Genomic DNA, 23,779 nt, shown 5'->3' on the forward strand with positions numbered 1-23,779 from the left:
CACAGCTAGTAAGTGTCTGAGGCCAGATTTGAACTCATGTCCTTCTGACTCCAAGGATGGTGCTCATCCACTGAGCCAACTAGCTGCTCCCGATAGTCTTAATCATGCCTGACCTACTCACCTCTTTGGAGGCTCTGTGGAATCTAAGTAATTGGTTTAGTTCCACCTCCCCTCACTCCAATCCTCCCCTCTTCCTAAATTCCATCCCATCTTCCCAGTCACCTAGAGTCTCAACTTAGGTGTCATCCTAGCCTCCTCCCTCTCTCTTATCCCCTATATCCAATCTGTTGCCAAGGCCTGTGGATTTTATCTTCATAACATCTCTCCCATATGCCCCCTTCTCTCTTCTGACACTGCCACCCCCCTGGTGTAGGTCTTTATCATCTCATGCCTGGACTATTGCAATAGCCTGCTGGTGGGTCTGCTTGTCACAAACTTCTCTTCACTCCAGTTCATCTTTCATGTGGTTGTCAAAATGGTCTTCCTAAAGTTCAGGTCTGACCATGTCACTTCCCTATTCAGTAAGCTCCACTGACTCTGTCACCTACAGTATCAAACACAAAATCCTCTGTTTGGTGTTCAGAGCCCTTCATAACCTGCCTCTCTTCACCTTTTCAGTCTTCTTATACCTTGTACACCCCACCCCACCCCACCCTGCCACATACTCTATGATCTGGTGGCACTGGTCTTCTTGCTGTTCCTTGAACAAGACACTCCTGGGCATTTTCTCTAGCTGTCCCTGAAGCCTGGAATTCTCTCCCTCCTCATCTCTGCCTCCTGACTTCCTTCAAGTCCCAGCTAAAATCCCAACTTCTACTGGAAGCCTCTCCTGATCCCCCTTTCTTTTCATGGCTTCTGTCTGTTGATTATTTCCAATTTATCTTGCATATAGCCTGTTATTATAAAGCTATTTGCAAGTTGTCTCCCTCAGTAGGCTGTGAACTCCTTGAAAGCAGAGATTGTCTTTTGCTTTTCTTTGTATCCCTCGAACTTAGCACTTTGCACATGGTAGGTGCTTAATAAATGCTTATTGATTGACTGACTTTGCATACAATTGCCCGAGTATTTCTGAATCACGCTGGCAATGACTGTATGTGGGAAAAGTTTTGATTTTTCCTTATATGCTAAAAAAAAGAACATTTGAACCCCAAGTTCTGGAGACTCATTTGTCCATAGATTTGGAGTTCCAAAGTAAAAATACAAATGGTATAAAAAAAAAGATAAAGTTGTGAGTGTGTGAGAGCATACCCAGAGCATCTAAGAAGGATTCTCTAGACTAGGTATTAGGCTAATTAGAATATCTTGAAGGGAGATTTCCATGGGCAGTGGCCTGTCCATCAGTACCTACATCTGAATGAGTCTGCAATGTCAAGCTATCCCAAAAAAAAGACAGCCTGTGATTCCAGGCTAAATTAAAAACTTGAGCATAAGACTCAAGGACTGGAAAGTAAGCCTTCTATTGTATTCTGATTACTGAAGGTCCTTATTAGAGGAAAGTTTTATTGATCACCATACTTCAAAAGGGAGGTAGAGAAACTGGAGAGGGTTTAGAAAAGAGAGACACTGAATCAAAGCAGTAGAAAGTAAGTTCGCTAAGGAAAGCAAAAGGAAATGAGAGTCTTTAGCTTCTTAAAAAGAAACTTAATCGGTGGTTTGATTATAGCCTTCAGGAGGAGCTGTCCCATTCCGGGTGCTAATTTGTTACCTTCCAAATCTATATAAGTCTTTTCTGATGCCAAACACTTGTGAGTTAGTGGTCTCTTGCTCCTCAAATTACCTTTTATTTACTTATTTCTGAATCTGTTATAACTTCTACTTGAATGTAAACTCCTTGAGAGGAGAAATAATATTTCAATTTTGTGGGTGCTGTCTCAGTGTCTAAGCATAAGGACTTCCACATTGTGGGTGCCTGATAAATGTTTATGGAATTAAATTAGGGGCTGATTTAAAAAAAAATGCTTAAATTATTAATGGAAGTAGATTTTTTTTCAACTGAACCCTCCAGATTCCTTAATACTTCATTCAACAATTAAATGACTACTCTGTGCAGAGATACAAAGACAATTGAAATAGATTTGGGGCTCAAGGAGTTTATAGCCTTTGCAGGGAGAAAACATGTACAATATACAGAGAAGGGTAGAAGGGGTGCTTAAGCTAACTTTTAAAGGAAATAAGGGACTCTAAGACTCTAAGAGGAGGGGATGAATGTTAGAGCTCAAAGCTGCCTTATAACTGTCTAGCCCAACTTGCTCATTTTACATCTGAGGATCCTGAGGCCCAGAGAAGTGAAGTTGGCATGTCTGGGTAATAGGAGAGCCAGGTTCATGGGAACTCCAGACTCCTGACTCACTTTCTGTTATGTTCAATCCACTCTACCCTTCTTGACTACAAGAACAAGAGGTAGTCAGAATAGGATCCTGATAGCAAATGTGAGGTTTCCATCTTTGGAGATCTTACAAGAGTGATTATCTAAAAGAATGGAAGCAGTCTTTCCAAAACAATTCACCTGTTGGGTTTAAATTTCATTGTCTTTGACTTGGATATGATGCAAGGTGAACAATAATGACAGGGAAAAGCTAAATCTGTCATTTACAATGCTCTAGGGTTTGTAAAACACTTTGTTTTTGGATCCTCACAACAAATGTAGGATGCAGGGAGAGAAGGAAGGGAATAAGCATTTATATAGTACCTACTCTGTGCCAGGTACTATTCTAAGTGCTTTTTAAAACCAAATATTATCTCATCTGATCCTCACAATTACCCTGTGAGGTAGATGCTGTTATTATCTCCATTTTACAGTTGAGGAAACTGAGGCAACTAGCGGTTAAAAATTGCCCACAGTCACACAGATAGTAAATGTTTGAGGCCAGATTTGAATCCAGGTCTTCCTGACTTTAGGGAGGGGGAGAAAATTACCCTTATTGGAAGACTTGGGTGCAATGCCAAAAGCCTATATAGTACCTTGTGCAAGCAGATTATAGCCAGATCCTATGTGGAGTGGCTCCCTTGCACCCCTTTGTACCTACATAGACGTAAAGGGCACATTCTAAAGAAGAAGCAAGGATACAGAGGCCAGCTGGGCTCATCAGCTGCCTGTCTTGAATTAGAGTATTTGAGAAGGGAAGAGGAGACCATGAAAGGTACAATCTTCTAGTAGGGATAGTTAGGTGGAACAATCCATCGATATGGGCTCAGTGGATAAATGAGAGACACATGGGGTTTTTTATTTTTATCAGCAGGCTGCATTAAGCCAAGTGACCCCCATGATATTGGCTTGGTTCCTCTTGAAACGTCCCAGCTGTGAGTTTCATCCCCAGCATAGAAGGTATTGCCAAAACAGCAAACTTGTGTATAATAAGCTCATCGAGACTGGAAAGAGTCATAACAATTGGCCCTGCCAAGCCTCTCCCCTCTTCCCAACTCAGGATGTGAGGGCTGATCAGCTGGACCAATCTAGGCCAGTTCCAACCCACAAATTCTCTGGTGAGTCATTTTAATGTTATGGTGTTGGAGAGTAGAGCCCAGGGACCACTGGCATGCCTAGGCATGTACTGACTTTCTCCTGGCTCCCGTCCCCCTCTCCCTCTCACTCCACAATCAGAAAAGGTCCCATAGTTCTCCAGCAGCTTCTTTTAGGAAGAGCAAACACTATTTCATGCAGCTGGCAATTAGAAAGGCATAACTGCAGAGAAAAAAGGGGGTGAGGAGCACAGGAATTAGAGAAAGACCTAGAGAAGAAGTCAAAGTATCTTGATTCACAATTACCAAGTGGCCCCAGTTGACTCACAACTTTGAACTTCAGTCCAAGTAGACCTTCCCTTACCTTCACAGGTCTTATTGTTGGGGAGGAGTTTGTAGCCACTGTAACACGCACAGGAGAAGCCACCAACCTGGTTGTAACAGATTTGATTGCAGCCCCCATTCTGGTGGCTACATTCATTGATATCTAAAAGTAAAGACAAAGGTAACTTGGGATGACTGGATAGCATAATACCATAAAAAGACTTTGTACTAGTGTATGTCTTATGTCACATCTGACCCCAGACCCTCAAACTGATGAGTAATTCTTGGGTGTTGATGCAAATTTCAAAGGCAACAAAATTATTATCTTGGGATTTCACTGGAATCTTCTTTTTAGGCCTTTAACATAGATTTTTAAAAGTCAGAAAGTTTATAAGAAGCAGAAAACCGGTAGAAACTAGACTCACAAGATCATAGATCTTGAGACAGAAGGGGCCTTTAGAGGTCAATCTAATCCAACCTGCTCATTTTATAGATGTAGAACCCAGTGTACAGAAATTAAGCCATTTGTCCAAGGTCAGAATCAGTTACTGAACAAGCCAGATCTCTGAATTCCTGCTCCAATTTCTCTCCCCTCCAAATTATGTTGCTCATATAAAACACTCTTGTAGACCCAGGTTCAGAAGATCATAGGTTGAGAGCTGAAAAGGGCTTTAGAGACCACTGAATCCAATCTCTCCATTTTGCAGATGAGGAAATTAAGGCACAGACAGATTAAGTGACCTACCCAGCATCATATAGCCAGGCTGACCCCTTCATTTGACAGATGAGGAATGAAGGCACAGAGAAGTGCCCAACATGACTCATCTAGCTAATTAATGGTAGGCTTCCACATCCTTGTGCCTTCTTCTAGAAACTCTTCAATTGAACAATATCCTTCCAAAGACATAGTGTCCAGGAATGATGACAATACTACAGGTAGGGTTTGATTGGAATAGAATACAATAGTATTCTCTCTTCCTTATTCCTCAAAGCCCAATATCAAGTTATAGCTTTTTTTTGGGGGGGGGGGCTGTCATATCACACAGTTGAATCATATTGATCTTATAATTCCCCCAATCCCCTAGATTTCTTTCAGAGAAACTGCTGTCTAGTCACTTTCCTTCATCTTGTGATAGTGAAGTCTATTAACACTGATTTCATTCAATTGAAAACATTGGTTCTAGCCTGTCAGTTATTTTTTGGAACCTGATGCTATACTTCACTTTGGGTCACCTGAACATTTGTCATCTATGCCTTTATCTAAGTTATGGATAAAATATTAAACAGCACAGAATCAAACCCAGATCCTTGGGACACCCAATGGGAGCCTCCTTTGGAAGTAGCCATTAAACAGTTATCAATCACTGTTCTTTGACCCCAGCCATTTAACTAGTTCTGAATAAATCTCATTAATCTATTAGCCCATCTCACTCTGTCTTTTCCATAAGAATAGCATGAGACTGTGTTAAATGTTTTGTTAAAATCTGGTCAAACTATATCTGAAGCATTACCTCTCAAGGATAATTTCCCTTTGCATTAGAAAAGCCCCTCTGGGTATATATCCTGTCACCCCACATTTGGGTTTCCTATTCTTCCTTCTGGGTAAAGTCTGCCCAGTGTTGGCAATGTCACAGATGTTTGAATTGGAAGAACATAGGATTGACATGGCTAGCAATATTAACACATACAATGCTCACTTTCTTCTTGGAACCCAACTGGGTGCCAGGTTTAAAAATAATCTCTCCTCCCTTCTCATATTCTGTGGTCCTATCCCCTTGGCTGAAGACAGCTCCCAATTCTCCTGGAAGTACAAAGAAGGAATTCCATTTCTCCCCTGCTTTGCCTCAGGCCAGAGTTAGGATCCTGTGCCTGGGGCAAGACAAGGACTCTACAGAAATTGGCAGAAGGGAAGTGAGAGAGAAGAGAGAAGGAAATAAGGGATTAACAGAAGAGAAGATTTTGTTCCCTACCCTCTAAATTCAAACAGACTTGTACATATAACCTTCCTTTTAAATAGTGATTTGTGATTTACAAAGGGCTTTCTTCACAACAACCCTTGGGAGGTAGGTACCAAAGTATTATTATCCCCATTTTTGCTGGTGAGGAAACTAAAGCAGAGGTGAAGTGACTTGCCCAAAGTCACACAGCAAGAAACCAGAAGGGCCAAGACTAGAATCAAAATAAGCTCAACTTCAAATATAGAGAATATTGCTTCTGTTCAACCACACTACAGGCTGTCCTAAGTATCTATGTCTTAGTTCTTAAGCCATTCAGTGAGGCATGTAGTAAGCAAGAAAGATATCAACAGTCAGAAGGCATTTCTTTTTACCTTGATCACAAATTTTTCCACTCCAGCCAGCTTTACATTGGCAGTAGAAAGTCCCCATCAGATCTTGACAATTTACTGTTCCTTTTCTCTCACAGGGATATGGTGTACACTGGTTTGGCAAATCTGATTTTTAAAACAATAAAACACAAAGGACAAAGAAAACATCTCAGGAAAATTACTCCAATTTCATCTGCAACTTTCTTACTTATTTGTCTCTAATAAGTGAGAGGAACATGAAGGAACAAATACAGATGGTCTTCTCAAAGAGCCCCCCGCCCCACAAAGCAATCAGGTCTTGAGAGGAATTTCGATGGAAAATGGTGAGGCAAGTACATCATCTGTCACTGAGAGTGTGTGAGTATGGAACTATCCTTCCCACATTGGCTGGCAGACCAGCAGTACCAGTATTCTCACCTTTTGGACTGTGGTTGGTAGAAGACAGAGCATCGTGTTCTAAACAGATTTCAATGGCCAATTTCAGGGGAAAAAAATTCTGATAAACTCTGGAGTAAGGAGTGGACCACTCACTTCAGCCAGATGGAAACATTGCTGTGACCCAGAAATGTTCAAGAGTCTGGGGTGAAGAAAGCAAGAGAAGGACCTTGGCTTTCTTCCAAGGATCCCAGAGGACCTCCCAAGGAGAAAAAGCAAATGGAATCATTCCACTTGACCCAAAAGGCTTCCAGACTAATTCAAAATATCTTTTATCTCCCTAATTATAACTTCTCTCAGTAGGCCAAGCCAGGCCCAGGGATGTAACCTGCCATCGATGCTTAAATTCCCATCATCTTCAGTGAATGTTTCTTTCACAGGGAATATTAGCAGAGGATAACTGTGAGGTTACCACACCCTCCCTTTCTGCTAAGCCATAAGCATGTCAGGCATAGGGAGATGAATCTCTCTGAAATAAGGTATTGTCTCAAAGGAGCTCAAATATTTTCCCTCCACAACTGAGTATTCTGGCTTGAAAGGGACTTTTAAAAAAAAAATCATTGGATGCCCTTATTTTTTCAATTAATTTTATACTCTGAGATAGAATTTGTCTCATTCTCTTACTTCCTTTCTCCATTTCCCTTCTTCCCAACCCCCACCTCAATACTCCCAAGAAGTTTCAAATCTAGACTTGTATTTCCAAAGTGACTGGAATTTCTGGTTGGGTTTGCTCACTTTAATTCAATCAATGCAACAAGGAAACTTCATTTATAAATGAATTTCAACTGATCTGGTACAAGTGATGACAAGCTGAACTGGGCATAATAAGTACATAGTTAAACATTTGCATAATTCCAGCCTGTTGTTTTAAGAGCCTCGTGGTTAAAGGAACAAATCTCATTTAGCTGCTATTCAGACAGAGAGTAGGTTCTCACCAGCATAACTGAAGTTTCCATGATGCAGTCCAATACAGCACCCAACAGAAACAATATCACAGAGACAGGAAAACTCACCCAAATGTGACAATTAGGTAATCCAAAAGTTTAAGAAGTTTCTACCATACAGGGCTTAGAGTTATTATTATACATAGACGTCAAAGAATATTTGCACAATGCCCATTGCTATATCAAAAGTCTCAATGGCTGGAATTTCCGGGAGATTGGAAGGGTGGGGGGAGGACTAGGGAGGGAAGGAAGAGGACTAAGGATAGGCCATGTAATAGACTTTAAATTGCCAAGATTTCATCTCTATAACCACTGTCTTTCTACTCTAATTTGAGACACTGAACAGTTTCATTAAATACTTGCTGACTTTTTCACAACCTTGCTTAGCCATGGTATTCAGCATAGTGAAGAAAAGGGGCTTTGTTCAGAGACAACTATGTTACCCTTATTGCATTCCTTGAAGGCTCCATAATCTCATTCTCTTTGTGTCAGGTATTAACCCCTTGGACTTAAGTACTACCCAACCAGTCCCTGACCTACAAGGAGTCCCAGAACAGCAAGAGATAGAGCTCCCTAAATTTATGTTAGAAAACATAAATGAGCCCTTTTTCCTTCAGTCTTTGACCTTTTGGGCTCAGAATGCAGATCACTGACTCTTCAAAAAATATTTAGTTAAAGAGCTAAATAAAGTCCAGTAGATGAGCTGCGGCTAGTGTGGAATGCCTCCTCAATGCTGATCAGGCCTCCCTTGATGCATGTGAGGCTAAAACTGGCTTTTTAGCTGTTATATCATATGGTGAGCTCATATTGAGTTTTCAGGCCTCTAAAGCCTTCAAGTCTATTTCATATGACCTGTTGTTCAGCCACATCTGCCCCATTCTATATTTGTCAGATTCAGGTTTTGAATCCATATATTTATACCTATTAAATTTCATCTTATTCAAAAAAATTTTGCTCGATTGTGATGTTAAATTTTACCACATAAACCCGATCCTGTCCTCTATTCTATATAATTTGGGTTTAGCCGATAGGTTGTACAGTATCCCTGCTGCTACCAAACACTGCATACTATCCGGCTTTGAAGTAGCCCAGACTAAGGAGCAGAGGATGACCTCCTCCAGTACATACTAGGCCCATGGGGGCTTGGGTCTTAAGATGCTCTGGATAGCCTTGGAGATGCTTCTGAGCTAAATAGGGTCAACATCGTGGAAATAGAACCCTGGCTCGACAGTAATATGCTTACCACTACTAGTTCAATGTGAAATTTTATTTCTTATACTTAAAAACATACTTTCTCTCACTTGATCTCCAACAGCACTGAGAAGGTCTAGGCAGATGACTTATCCAAGAATGAAAATGGATGCCATTTTGGGGGGAGGATCCTTTGGGGAAGGGGAATAAAGGAATATTATATCTGCTTTAAATATACCTTTCTCACATATGAATAATGCAAATAGAATATAGTAGGCTAATTTTAAAGATATCAATTGCCCATGATAGTTAAAAAGATAGATTCAGTCTCTCTTTTCTGTGCCATATTTTCTTATCTCATACTCAGTCACTCAACATGAGGACCATAGGATTTTAACAGCTGGAAGGGACCTTTTGAAGCCTACAGAGGTAAGTGACTTAACCAAAACCATGGATTATTTCCACTCCAGCTTACTCAAGTGAATTCTGTGGAATCTTGTACAATTTAAGACCACGACAGCCATATAGAAAGGAGGCTTTCTTCTCAGGGGAATATGCCTTTATGATAACACCAAGTATAGGATTACTTGTACTTGCAGGTGTTGTATTACAGACCATGAAATGAATGGCATCATCCATAGGACTGGGTACCCCTCATAGATCCATGGAGCCATAGGACCACAGATTTACAGCTAGAAAGGACCTTAAGCCATCTAATCCAACCCCTTCATTTTACAGATAAAGAAACTGAGACTCAGAGAAGTTGTGTTTTGCCCAGGATCACACAGTTAGTGGGTATCAGAATCAGGGTGTGAACTCAAATCTTTTAGAATCTAAGTTTAAGGACCTCTCAGATCATTTTGATTTCACCTTGTGTTTGGAGTGGATAAATGGGAGCTTGTCTTAAAGGCTAATGCTTATGTCTACAAAAACACACAGTACAGAACACCAATGGAGAATTTTCCCTCTTGATTATCAACAAATGTTTTACTGGGAAAGCTTCTTTCACTACCTTTGTACCTGAGGGACTCACAGAAGAATAGAGTTTATGTTTGGTTTTCTGGCTGACTTTCCAAGCAGTTGGTCATCTGATTGCACAGTTATTGTGGTGGAGGTAGTTGTTATTGCTGTTGTTTTGCATTGTCCATGCCACTTCGATTTGGCATGAATCATAACATTGCCCATGGTTTCAATCCTGAGAGTCACCTTAGCTCCCTGAAGGAGATGTCAGATCACCCAACATTCAAAGAAGGATGAAAAGCTGGCAATGTGAGAGCTTCTCTCTGTAGCTAAGTAATCTTGCACAATTGTTCTTTAGTGTCTTAGAAAGTTCTTCCTTGACCTTGACGGTAGACCTTAAAGTTTGTTTGTTTTGTAGAAATTTCAGCCAACAAAACACTTGCAAAATTTTAGACCCAAGATAGCCTCTTGATATATTTTTAAGATACTTGCATAGTTGATTTTGGTCTGTTACCAGTAAATACCTTTTCTTATTAAATGAATAGCAGGTTGGGTCCAGCAATAAAAAGTAGTAATGACATTTCATCATTAAAAACAGGATTAAAGAATTAAAGAGTAACATAAAGCCAATGAAATTCACCTACAGGTAAAAGCCTAAATGTTCTAAATCTCTCTTTTCTCAATATTCCTCATTTGGAAACTACACCTTTATACTTCATGCATTAGTTTCATGGCTGGGTTTATTTCTTTGGTTAATTTGCAATATGAAATGCCTGGTCTCCAAAGGACTTTGGGGGGAAAAAAAGCATGGATGACAAAGGCAAATACATCACTGGAACAAAGATTGAAATGGATCACCAACAGGGGTAGGTGCTTTATCTTGATATAGGAAAAATAACTTGGTGACTGCTACTCCTGCTGTGCAACAATCCTTTTCCTAATCTTTTCAGCATGCCTGGGTCTGCTGGTAAATACTTAGGGATTACTTAGGGATGGGGACAGTAGAAGGATAATTTTTCTTCTTTTTATTTTTTTAATTAAAATTTTTAATCTGTGAAAATCTGCCTTTTCTCCTTTCTACCTTTCCTGCCTTTCCAATTGAGAAAGAAAGAAAAGGAGGGAGGAAAAGAGGAAGGGAGGAAGAAAAAGAAAGACAGAGAGAAAGAAAGAGAAAGAAAGGAAGGAAGGAAGAAAGAAAGAAAGAAAGAAAGAAAGAAAGAAAGAAAGAAAGAAAGAAAGAAAGAAAGAAAGAAAGAAAGAAAGAAAGAAAGAAAGAAAAGAATCTTATTAGAAACATGTATAGTCAAGCAAAACAAATTCCCACATTGGCCATATCCAAAAGAAATATATCTCAATCTGCATGGAGTTCTTTGCCTTTCTTATCAGGAGATGAAAAGCATGTTTCATCATGAGTTCTCTGGAATTGTGGTTGGCTATTATGCTGAAGAGTACATAAGTGTTTCAGAGTAGTTTGTCTTTATAATATTGTTGTCATTACATAAATTGTTCTGGTTCTGCTCACTTCACTCTGCATTGGATCATACAGATTTTCCAGGTTTCTTTAAAACCATCTCCTTTATAATTTCTTACAGAACAATAGTCTTCCATAACATTTATATACCACAATTTGTTCAGTCATTTCCCAATTAATTAGGCATCCCCTCATTTTCCATCTCTGCTACCACAAAGAGAGCTACTATAATATTTTTGGGTAAATTCTTAGAGTTTGTTTTGTTTAGGCCTAATCTATCTTTCTTCTTATGTCCCTATTTCACTTCTCTCCTTTCTGTCCTGTTTAGTGAAATATATTTCTGAACCCAATTCTGTGTGTGTGTGTATTTTTCCCTCCTTTGACCAGCTGAGATAAGAGTGAGGTTCAAGTGTCACCCACTATCCTTACTCTTTTAACCTTGTTTCTATAGACTTCTACTTGCATACCCTGATTATGAGAAATACCTTTCCCAATCTTTCCTCTCCCTTTCCCCCCCAAAATATTCCTATTAATTTCTCATCACATTCTTCTTTTCAGATCAAGATACAGCAGACTTACATCCAGATCTTTTGTCTAATTCGACTTCTTCCATGACCCCTGATGGTGTTAGAGTTCTGAGTAGACACACATTCCTATATTAAAATATAAATAGATGATCCTTGTTTAGTCACTTATGGTTATTCTTATATGTTTACTTTTTTATATTTCCCTTGACTCCTGTGTTTGCACTTCAAAGTTTCTGTATAGCTTTGGTCTTTTAATCAGGAATGCATGGAAGTTCTCTATTTCATTCACAATTCATTTCCCTCCTGTAGGATTATACTTAGTTTTGCTAGGTGAGTTATTCTTGGTTGTAAGCCTATATCTTTTGCCTTCTGGAATATCATATTCCAATCTCTTCACTTTTTTATAGTGGTAGCTGCCAAATTGTGTGTGATCCTGACTACAGCTCATTCTTGAATTCTTTCTGATTTCTTTAAGTATTTTTTTCTTTGCCCTGAAAACTGAATTTTGGCTATAATATTCTTGTGAATTTTCATTTTGAAGTTGCTTTTAGGAGGTGACTGGTAAGATTTCTATTTCCACTTTGCCTTCTATTTCTGAGATTTGGACAGTTTTCTCTTAGGTTTTCTTGAAATATGTGGAGACATTTTTGTTCATGGCTTTTAGGTAATCCAATCATTCTTAAATTCTCTCTCCTTGGTTTGTTTTCCAAGTCATTTGTTTCTGCAATGAGATGCCTTCTACTTTTACAGTCTTCAACTTTGTTTATTTCTTGTTATTTCATTTATTTTTGGTTCATTCTAATTTTCAAGAAGGTTGTTGCTTAGATATGATTTTGTATCTCTTGTGTTAAGCTGTTAATTATCTTTCCAGTTTTTTATTCCATAGCTCTCATCTCATTCATAAAAATAAAAAAAATAAACATTTTAAACTTTTGCTTCATCTCTTCCATGAATTCCAGTTTAACTTGTGACCAAGCTATGTTTTCCTTTGAGGCTTTGCTTGTAGATATTTTGGAATCATTCTCTTCTGGATTTGTGTCTTGAGCATCCCTGTCACCAAAATTGCTCTTTATAATGGAATTCTTTTCATTGTTTGCTTATTCTTCCAGCCTCCTTCCTGACTTTGGACTTTATGTTAGGGCTCTGTGCACTTCTAGAGAGAATGTCTGGGCTGGTTTTGCTGCTGCTTTCTTGGGGTATTGATTATTGTGTTTTTTCTAGTACTTTAGGGGACAGTTCAGGCTGGGAACCTGCAAACTTTCAGTGCTTCCAAGGTGGTCTGAACCAATGCAAAGTCTTATTACTGCTTTCTTGGTCTGAGCTCTGCAAGTGCCTGACCTGGCCTTGGGTCTGAACAACATGCGTGTTAGCTTGCCCTAGTTGGTGTTTTAGTAGACTGTTGCTGCACTTAGCTTGGGCTTAAAGCTAGAAATGAGACCCTACTCTGTTCTTAGCTTCTGCTTGCTACTAAACTTGCTCATTATTCAGTAAAAGGAACCTACAATGATCACATCTCATCCCTAGGCTTAAGTCCCCTCCTCAGTCAATCCTAGATCTGGGAACCAGAACTGGGTAGTGAGCAAAAGAGGTGCCAGTTGGCACATATACTTTTACCCTTCTCAAATTAGGTTTATCTATGCTAGGTCTTGGGATCTCTTGCCCTGGTGTGCAGCCTCTCCCTGCACTGGAATGCTCTGCGTGGCTATTACTGGCTATACCATGCCCTTGGTGTCTACAGACTTTGTTTTCTATCTCCTAGTGCTGCCCTGGACTGAGAAAAAATGACTCACTCTGATTTTTTCTCTTGGATTCTTTTATCAGGATTCAGCCTGGTCTATTTCTGGATGTGTTTGGAAAAGTTAGGTGGGAGGGAGCTTGCTGCACTTCTTCCTGTTACTGCCCTATCTTGTCTCTGCCCTTTTTGTGAGGGATAGATTTTTGAAAGAATTCTCGAATATTAAGAGTTGGAGTTAGAGTTAGAGATCAGATTTTCCAACTCAGTGAGAGATTAGGAAATGGAGGCCAGGGGAGGGAGAGTGACTTGCCCAAGGTCAAATAGCTAATTAAAAAAAAAAAGAGTAGAACAAGGACTAGAATTCAAGTTTCCTGAATCTCAGTGCAGTCTGGGTCCACTAAACTACAATTATCACACAATTTCTAAACAACCACTATTTCACCTCAACACGTATGCCCCCAAAAGATTTTTTTTTTAATTTCTTGCTCCCATTTTAGTAGGAAATTTAACCAGACAGGTAAAGGAGTGAATGAGAAATACAATTATTTAACAGGACTCTTGAAAAATCTACCATCTGCTTTCCTGGCTATGTATTTGGCAGTAAAGCTGGCCCAAAAGCCTCTCAGAAAGGTCTTTTTCTGAGCTGAATGGTCGGGCTGGACTTTTCACAAGTGGCATCAAGGACCGAGTTGTTCAGGAGATAAAGAATTTATCTTGGCCTCAGCAGAAAGCTGTGTTTCAGGAAAGGGAGGAAGGAACTAGTTCGTTGCTGTGGAATGGAATGTGAAACATTTGCTGACTGACAAAAGAATACTTTTCTTTGTTATATTTTGGGCCCCCCCCCCCAAGTATTTCAGGGTGACAACAAGTAGCCTACATACTACATCCAGCACCCTTTGTTTGTTTTGACTCTACAGAAGGAGACAGGAGATTTTTTTTCCCCCATGGAAATCTGATATAGGCACAGGGGATGGGAGGAGAGAGTTGTAGAATTCATCAACACTTGTCTTAGTCAAAGGCCATGTAAGCTTTCACCTCATTTTGACACAGAGACACTGAGAGAGAAAATAATGCAAAACACTTAGAAAGGGCAAAGCAGCTGAAAAAAAATTATGTGCAATAAATATTGATGCCAAAAACCTCATTTCCCCTAAACCAAAATGTTTTAATACTTGCAGAACCATTTGGCTTTGAGAGGAGGAAAATGGAAATGTCTATACCTTTTGGAAAACAAGACTAAACAGCTGAACTTCTTAACTTTAGGAGACCCTGAAAACTAAGGAAATGGAATGCTGTAGGCTTTGGGCCAGGGATTCTTGCCCTGGTGTCTGTGGACAGATTTCAAGGGTCCAAGAACTTGGATAGTAGGGAAAAAGTCTATCTTTATTTTAACGTAATTGATTTCTTTTATAATTCTGTGTATTTTATGCATTAAATAACATTCAGAGCAGACTATAGCCTTCACAGACTTCCATGACATACAAAAGGAGGTTAAAAATACTTGCTTTAGGCAAATGCTGGGCCCCCTAAGTATCCACAGTGGTGAATATCTTTTCAGTCAAGTCTCTCCCTCATCTCATAAAGAACAACAAAATATGTTGATTGAATATTATGTGTAGGACACTAATAAAGACAGAAAGGAAATAGTAACATAACCCCTACATACAAGATTCAAACCCCCTTATCTCTGTCCAGTTCTTACAAGATCCAGAAATATAAGTCTTTGGGAAATTGAGTAATTGTTTCCACAGGCTAAGGAGGTCATATTATCTCTTTGGTTTTAATAGGCTTGGACAATCAACCAAAAATCAGTATTGACTTGTGTGTATTGAACATGAAAGGAATCACTGTTAATCATTAGAATATAAGCTCTTTGAGGATGGACTTTCATTTTGGTCTTTGTAACCCCGGGCCTAATACAGTTCCTAGCACATAGTAGGTATTTTATAAATGCTTGTTGATTGATAGTTCAGCAAACAAATAAACAAACAAATAAAGGGAGAATAAAAGCTTTATCAGGTCAGCACATGGCTACTGACTCTGTGTTATCACCTGCTTGTTAAGGGAGATATTTGTTCTTGTCCTACCTGACTCTTTTGGCATGATGCTGTTGACAGTCTTTGCAACCTGTCACCAACACCCACAAATGCTTTGTGTGCGAGGGAGGCCATCATATTATTCTAGTTTATTGGAATGGAAATCATATATGAAATGTCTAGTGGAAGAAGAAACACAAGATTAAATCACCAGTGGACTAGTGTCCAGGGAGGCAGTTTTTGTTGCTCATTAACTCCCAACAGGAGTGTTTTATATACACTGTCTCATTTGACTTGATCTTCACAATAACCACCACCACCATCATCCTTTTCAAATAATAGTAACAATAATAACAAAACCCATGTGTCTATAGTGCTTTAAGGTTTACAAAGTACTTTCTTTACAACAACTCTAGGAATCAGAGTAGTAAAAGAATTATTATCCTTATTTTACACAGGAAGAAACAGGTTTAAAGAAATTAAGCCGTTTGCTAGTCATGTAGAAAAAGACAAAGCAAGAACTCAAGTCTAGCCCTGATGGCAAGTTCAGTGCTCTTTTCACCTTGGGAAGGACTATGCTTCTCATCTTAAGACACTTTAAAAAGTAGTTTGAACCACCCTATCACAACCCATGAATCTAGTTAATCCCACGTATTCGTGAAAATGAATTATTTATTTCCCAATATTTTTCCTTGCTGTCAGAAATTCCAATTCAGTTCAGTTAAACAGAATTCAATTCAATTCAATTTAATGAGGAATTGTGAAGCACCTACTAAGCAGCAACTTAATAGAGGGAGCTAGGTGGCTCAGAGGATAGAGTGCTGGGCCTATAGCCTTCTTTAAATCCATCCTCTGACACTTACTAGCTGTCTGACCTAGCTGTCTGACCTTCAGTAAGGCATTTAACCTCCATTTGCCTTAATTTCTTCAACTCTAAAATGGGGATAAGAATAGCAGCTGCTTCCCAGGCTTGTTGAGAGGATCAAATGAGATAATAATTGTAAAGTGCTTAGCACAATGCTGGGCACATGGTAGGTGTATATAAATGATTTTATGATTATGCTTATTATTAAGCACAAAGCACTATCCTCAACGGTGTTGATTCAAAGAGGAAAAAAAGAAGAAAAAAAAAACACAGTCTTATTCCACAAAGAGTTTTTGCCTTCTACTAAATATGGGATAGTGGTGGTGGAGGGGAATGCAACATAGCACAGATAAGTACATGTACTTATGTACACAGGTACACACTTATAGGTAGGTACAAAGTACATGCAAAGTAAATACATTGTAATTTCTGGGGTTGAGGAAAGATCTTGAATAAAAGGTGGCACCTGATCTGAGCCTTGGCAGAAGTGCTGAATCAGGAGTAGTAGAGGTGAGGAGGGAGAACATTCCACAGACAGTCAATGCAAAAAAATCAAAAAATGAAACTGACACCCCCAAAAAACAAAGACAGTCCTTAGGGATGACCACCTAGCCTCTTTAGGAGAAAGAAGGCATTTGGAATTCTTCCCTCAAACAAAGAATAAAATTCATATCCAGTTACACTATAGTATTTAGAATAAGAACTAATAGGAAAGAGACTTACCGCGAACACATGAAATGAAATTTACATTTTTGGCATAGGGGGAACCATATTTCGCAATGCACTCTACAGGAAGAGAAAGACACATGTTTATTACAATAAACTGCTATGAGATGGTCAGATTTGAAAATGGCTGCTATTGTATCTTTAAGCAATGCTTGCGAAAGGAAATTCAAATATATGGTATTCCAGATGGATTATATCATATAAATGTAAAATTTCCCTAGTTAATACAAACTCCTCAACTCTAACAAAAATGAGAATTACTCAAACTAGAACAGTGTACCCAAGATTCTACTAGGTATCAAAAAATAAAGTAAACTTTAACATCTACTCAACTGAAGTTGTTATCATATAACAACACATTTGACCATGTACATCGAAGTCTCTGACATGCCAGTAAAGATAGCCAATATGTAACAAATAATAGATTAGAGCTGGAAGGGACTTTCTGAGGTCAGTAAGCCCAATGCCTTTCATTTTACAGGTGAGGAAACAGAGTCCCAGAGAAGTTAAATGACTTGCCCAGGGTCAAACAGCTAGTAAGTGTCTGAGGTAGGATTTAAATTGAGGTCTTCCTGATTTCCAGTCTAGTGCACTCCCTATCAAAGGCACATAAATGGCCCAGGAATTATGTTTTTAATTTGACAGTCATCCTGAATTGAGAAAATTCCTTCCAAGAAACAGGACACACTGTAATTCAGAAAAAGACTTATTAAAATGTCTACTTCCTGAGGAGACACAATCCCTTCACAATGTGAAGACCTGGAATTATGAGTCATTAGAGAGACTAAATTCATGTTTGACTTCATGTGAATAAAGTTCCCTATTTCACAAACCTTTAAAGTACTACTATATATTGTAACCAGAGGTGTACAACTGGTAAACACCTGTATCCACTGTCCCTAATATTTGACATTTTTCTAGTGTTTAAAGCTTGGCAAAAGCCCTTTATATCCATTACCTCGCTTGAGCCTCACAACAACACTGTCAGGAAAGTGCAAGAGACATTTCTGTAGTGGTATTATTCTCACTTTGTAGCTGAAGAAATTGGGCTTCGGGGAAGTTAGATAACTTACCTAAATTCATACAATTATAAGTGTCAAAATTGGATTAGAATCTAAGTCTCTCTGCCTCCAAGGCATAACACTTTTTCCTATTACATTCCTAGAGGCAGCCAGGGAGACCTGAGTCCAAATCTAGCCTTAGATACTTAGTCGTTGGGTGACCCTGGGCAAGTCACTTAGCCTCTGTCTGCCTCAGTTTCCTCAGCTGTAAAATGGGGATAATTATAGCACCTACTTTACAGGCTTGTTGTGAGGATCAAAAGGGATAATATTTGTAAACATTTGAACATCTTGTTGTTCAGTCATTTTTCAGTCATGTCCAACTCTCCATGACCTCATTTGGAGTTTTCTTGACAAAGTCACTAGAATGGTTTGCCATTTCCTTCTCCAGTTCATTTTATAGATGAGGAAACTGAGGCCAACAGGGTGAAGTGACCTGCCCAGGGTCATGTGGCTGTGAAGTGTCTGAGGCCAGATTTGAACTCAGTCTTCCTGAGTCCAGGCCCAGTGCTCTATCCACTTCACCACCTAGCTGCCATACCTAGCACACAGAAGGTACTTACTAAATACTTGTTTTCTTCCTTCTGTGACAATTGATTTTCCTTAGTAATCATCATCTTGGAAACTAAGAGCTTCCCCATCCTCCTTTCTTTTTAAATTCAGTCCTTCTGAAGAAGGACATTAAGATGTAATCTAAATGGGTCCATTCCTGCTCATTGTATTGCCCAGACAGGTCTGGGAGAATGTTGATTCCTCCCTACTGTCAAGACAGGTGATGTGGAAATTGATGTCTCTTTGACAGAGATTGAGTGACCTGGGTCATATACTGAAAGACTCTCATTTTAACATAGCCCACCCCCAAAAATTGATTGGCATCCCTTGGGAACACCTACTCTTCGAAGGGCATATAACTAACCCATACCCCTCAAAATCGTAACTCGAGACAGTTCTGAACTGCCACCCTTGGCGGGAAGGGCAGTTTTGGACTGAACTCCCATGCAATGCATGTCAAGTCAGCTTGAGAGAAATTATATTGTGGAGACACGCACCCTGATTTCATTTATCTCTTTCTTAGAGCAGACTCCGTCTTCAAATTGGGGGTTGTGGGGTTCATGAAGTTCTTGGGGTTCACACTTCTTACACCATGCTGTCCCTCTGAAGTTTAATGAGTTTCTGTTGCCCATCAAATACAGGAAAATATCTATAGTGCCTAGAGGAAGGAATGACTCTAATCCCAGGGTCTAGATCAGAAGTGGGGCACCTGTGACCTTGAGGCCACATATGGCCTTTTTGGTCCTTAGGTATGGCCTTTTGACTGAAACCAAGTTTTACAGAACAAATCCTAAGGTGGCAATAGGAATCCCAAGCCTCATTCCTTTGCACATAAAAGAATCTCTGTCCTGATCCCTGTACCTGAAAGATGTCAAGATTTTTCATCACAAGTCAATTACAATGTATTATGGAAGTACTGAACAGGAATTTTAGGTGGAAATATATTTTATTTCTAGTCAAAATTTGGGCCCCAGAAATGAATTTTTGAAAGCATAAAGTCAGTGGGAAATTTACAAAAATGTCCTTTAAAACAACTATGTTAGGAGTATGTTTCCTTACCTATGCTCCTTTCTGACCATACCATAGCATTATAGATTTTGAATTGTAAAGGACTTTAAGGCCATCTGATCCAACTCTATCATTTCACATATAAAGAAAAGCAAAGTGAGAATTCAAATCCAGATTCTCTAGCACTCTTTCCACCATGCCTCATGCAGACTATTTCTAAATAATACAGACAGAATATCAGCCAAACTGTGTTTTAGACAATGCCTTTAGGCTCAGCCAATATGGGTCACTTAGGTGGAAACCATTTTAAAAAAATGTGGCCTAAATGATTTTAAGAGTAACCACATCAGTCTACAATTAAGCAATCCTCTCCACTTAAGTTGTATGTAGGTGAAGCCTCATAATTGTGCTTTGCACTTATCTAATATAAAGTACACCTTCCCACAATGCCAATGAAAGAAAAGTTGTAATTAAGACTCACCTAAATATCTTGGGTAAAAATATTCCTATGGGAGGAAAAACAGAAAAAGGGTTGATTAGCACAACAATTGATTTCATGATACAACCAGCAGTTAGCTAATGACTGGTAGCTCATACCAGTAAACCCACAGCCCAAGTTTGGGGCCAACCTGGATGTTCTTTTTCCTAAGTGGATTAAGATAGTCACTATCTTGGAAGTAATGCATTTGATGAGTAGTGAAAAATAACAAAAAATGCTGGTCCTGTCTTGGAGAACTTCTTGACAAATGAGTCACAGAATAAACATTGGCAGTTAACTATCCAGAAAGCCACTTAATTTCACTATCCAAGAGGTAAAGTATTGACCATGAAAAAGAATAAGTAAGAGGAATCGGTGGATAAAAATCAAAAAGTAGAGAATCAACTAGCCACCTGTTTGTCCTTTCATTTCCAACAGAATGACTCTCATGCAATGGCTATCTGTTGCAATACCCTCTGTACAAAGTGACACTTCTTACTCTGAATGGAGAGGCAGATAAGACAAAAAGCTAAAGATGCAGTATGACTTCTACTGAACAGCTGATGGACTTTCTTGCTCAGGGTACCCACAGAAAGTTGTTCTGATGGCCCTGCAAGAATGTCAACATTAGTGGGGAAACACATGACTTGTGAGAAGGATTCATTCAGGACGCAACTTTCTCTTAGACTTTGATTAACTCGAGAGTCGTATCCAAGGAATATAAGATAATATGATCTAGGAATGACCATCTAGTCTAACCCCCTTATTTTACAGATAAGGAAATTCAGACCCAGGGTAGTTAGGATTTGAACCCAATTTCCTGACTTCAAAACCAATGCTTTTCCCACTGAACCATCACTTGGAAAACTTTGTAATTCTGTACAATTAATCCCATGCACCTTCCAATTGCTTGCAAAAATTTTTGTGAAATAAATTGATTAAAAGAGTTATATCAGGATACCAATTATGAAATCCCCTCTCTCCAAATCAATACAAGAGTGATGAACAAAGGGCAAAAGGGTGAGAAATCAAGGATATAAATGACTCAAGGGATAAGGGACTAGCAATGAACCCAAAGAAAAAGATTCAGAGCCAGGACCTGACATTGACTGCTGAAGGGCACTGATTGTCAGGTAGATAGGTAGAAGGATGTCAGTATTGGATCTACCTATCTGTTGAGTCTGAATCCTATGGAATTTTTTAGGATTTTGCTGTTACAGAACTGGTATTGTCACTCATATGACACTTTCCTAGAATCTCTGCTGTATTCCATAGGGACAGTATTAATATTTTGACTAACCTCCTAAAATAATGTCTGGTATATCAAGTATAATACAAACAGGCAATGTGGATTGTGGATACTATGATTTTGCCCTCTTGGTCTTCTAAACTGATGAACATTTCCGGACACCTAGAAATATTATGAGATTTACCAGGTTTCAAACAAAATGTGTTTATTTAACTTGGTTTTACCACAAAGAAAGATTCATTGATGTAATAAATTCACCTTAAAAGCCTATCTATATACTTTCAATAACTTTCAGATAATTTTTTAAATATTCAAAACTTCCAGTCCTCTAAATTTGCACTGGCCTCACTCCATACTAAATACACCAAATGCAAATAACCACATTCATCCTGCACCTACCTGCCTGTTTTCTTCTCCCCTTTTTTACTATATTGAAAGAACCTAGGTGTATGCCTACAGCAGACACATTCAAGAGTTGTCTCATGGGGTAACTTTCTTTAAAAAGCCTTGTTCTTTTTCCCATGTGTTTCTAAAAGTTATTTTCTAGTGAAATTATAGTATTTGTCACTTCCAAGTTCTTTAAAAGAAAACAGCTGTATCAGAAGCAAAAGTTTGTATCTAATTCTGTGTGGGATGGTTGCTAAGGGACCATTCATTGCAAATGTTGAGTAAGACCAATTCTGGTTTTAAAACGCTAAGAACTAAAGTTAAAAAAGTAAGAAAGTTACTCCCTTCAGCTTGAAAAAAAAAATCCCTAATTTTTGCATGGGGTCCCTCGTTTTGTCTTTCTACTTATGTCCATGGAAGAAATAAAACCACATTAATTGCTAGCAGTAGAGTGAACAACTAATGTCTGCTCTCCTTTTTACTGACTGAAAGCAGAGAATTATGGCTTTCTCTGGTTAGAGAAATGAGCAAACTTAAGAGGTTTCCTCCTCTGCTTAAGCTTAATGCTGAAACATAATGAGATAGGGAGAAAGTTGCTCTTAAGAGAAAGAGTACTGCTTGCCCTTAGAAGTCTTTACAACCTGTCATCAACATTCATAGATGTTCTGTGTGCAAGGGAGGCCCACAAAGACACTGTGTGAAGGGCTATTGATGCTAATGTAAATTACTAAAGGTGGACAAAAGAAGTGTTCTATTCAAACCTGGGAAATGCAAATGTTAGATCTGTGATTAGTGATTTCTTTAAATTTAATGCAATTGGGTACCATCTTTTTAAAAATAGTGTTCAGGGGACAGGTAGGTGGTGCAGAGGACAGAGCACCGGCCCTGAAGTCAGAAGGACCTGAGTTCAAATCTGGCCTCAGACACATAATACTAGCTGTGTGACTCTGGGAAATTCACTTAATCCCAATTGCCTCACAAAAAAAAAATAGTGATCAGTAAACCTGGTTAATAGTTAAGATTAGCCCTTTTAATAGTAAGTTATATTTTCATTTAAAAAATAGTGGGAAAAATTCTATTAATCCTCTTACAGTAAACCACAATTTTAAAGAACTTGCTTTTGCAACCTTGTGGCCATAACCTGGGCACTGCCATTTGTGTTTCCTGGGAATGGTGTGTCCTAGTTGCTGCCAAAATATTTAGGAACAAATTAACAATCTGTTGAATGCTAGACTTGAAACTTCAAACCTATAAAGTGACAATAAGCATCATTCCTGACAAATGCAGATTTCTTTGAAGCCAAGAAAAATGAGAATTCATTCATTCCTCAAAAAACCGTTTTACTAAGTATCTATTCCATGCTAGATACAGTGCTAGGCAAGGGAGATACAAAAAAAAAAAAAAAAAAAAAAAATGGAAATATACTCTGCTCTTTCCAAAGGGTTTATATTCTGTTGGAGGAAGGGGACAACTTGTACACAGAATATTAGATACAAAATACATACAAAGTATGGACAAATACGTACAAAGTAAGGTCAAGTAGGTGGTCCAGTGGATAGAGTGCTGGGCCTGGAGTCAGAAAGACCTGAATTCAAATGCAGCCTCAGACACTTAACAATTGTGTGACCTTGGGCAAGTCACTTCACCCCATTTGCCTCAGTTTCCTCACCTGTAAAATTAGCTGGAGAAGGAAATAACAGTCTGCTCCAGAATCGTTGCCAAGAAAAATCCCAAATGGGGTCATAGTTGGACATGACTGAACAACAAATATACAAAGTAATATCTACAGGGAGGAGCACTAGTAATTAGGGACATCTGCATAGGTTTTCCTGTAAGAGGTGACATGAGCTGAACTTAGAGAGAATCTAGGGATGCTCTGAGGAGCAGGTGAAAGACTTGTATGAACTGATGCAAAGTGAAATGAGCAGAACCAGGACAACATTGTACATAATAACAGCAACACTGTATGATGACCAACTATGAATGACTAAGCTCTTTTCAAGAATACAATGATCCAAGACAATTACAATGGACTCATGATCGAA

At 38.9% G+C, this 23,779-nt stretch overlaps 1 protein-coding gene across 1 annotated transcript in view; it reads right to left on the reverse strand.

Annotated features, from left to right (window-relative positions):
- Positions 1-23,779, reverse strand: part of LOC114046158 (growth arrest-specific protein 6-like) — a 126,313-nt gene that overhangs the window by 30,464 nt on the left and 72,070 nt on the right. Inside the window, exons 6-9 of the mRNA XM_027866407.1 lie at positions 20,102-20,126; positions 16,997-17,059; positions 6,113-6,235; positions 3,824-3,946 (exon numbers count right to left, since the gene is read on the reverse strand). Coding sequence (XP_027722208.1) covers positions 3,824-3,946; positions 6,113-6,235; positions 16,997-17,059; positions 20,102-20,126 — 334 coding nt within the window. The remainder of the gene's footprint in view (positions 1-3,823; positions 3,947-6,112; positions 6,236-16,996; positions 17,060-20,101; positions 20,127-23,779) is intronic.

This window comes from Vombatus ursinus, unplaced genomic scaffold, assembly GCF_900497805.2.
Source record: "Vombatus ursinus unplaced genomic scaffold, bare-nosed wombat genome assembly UNPS02014781.1, whole genome shotgun sequence".
Taxonomy (NCBI): Eukaryota; Metazoa; Chordata; class Mammalia; order Diprotodontia; family Vombatidae; genus Vombatus; species Vombatus ursinus.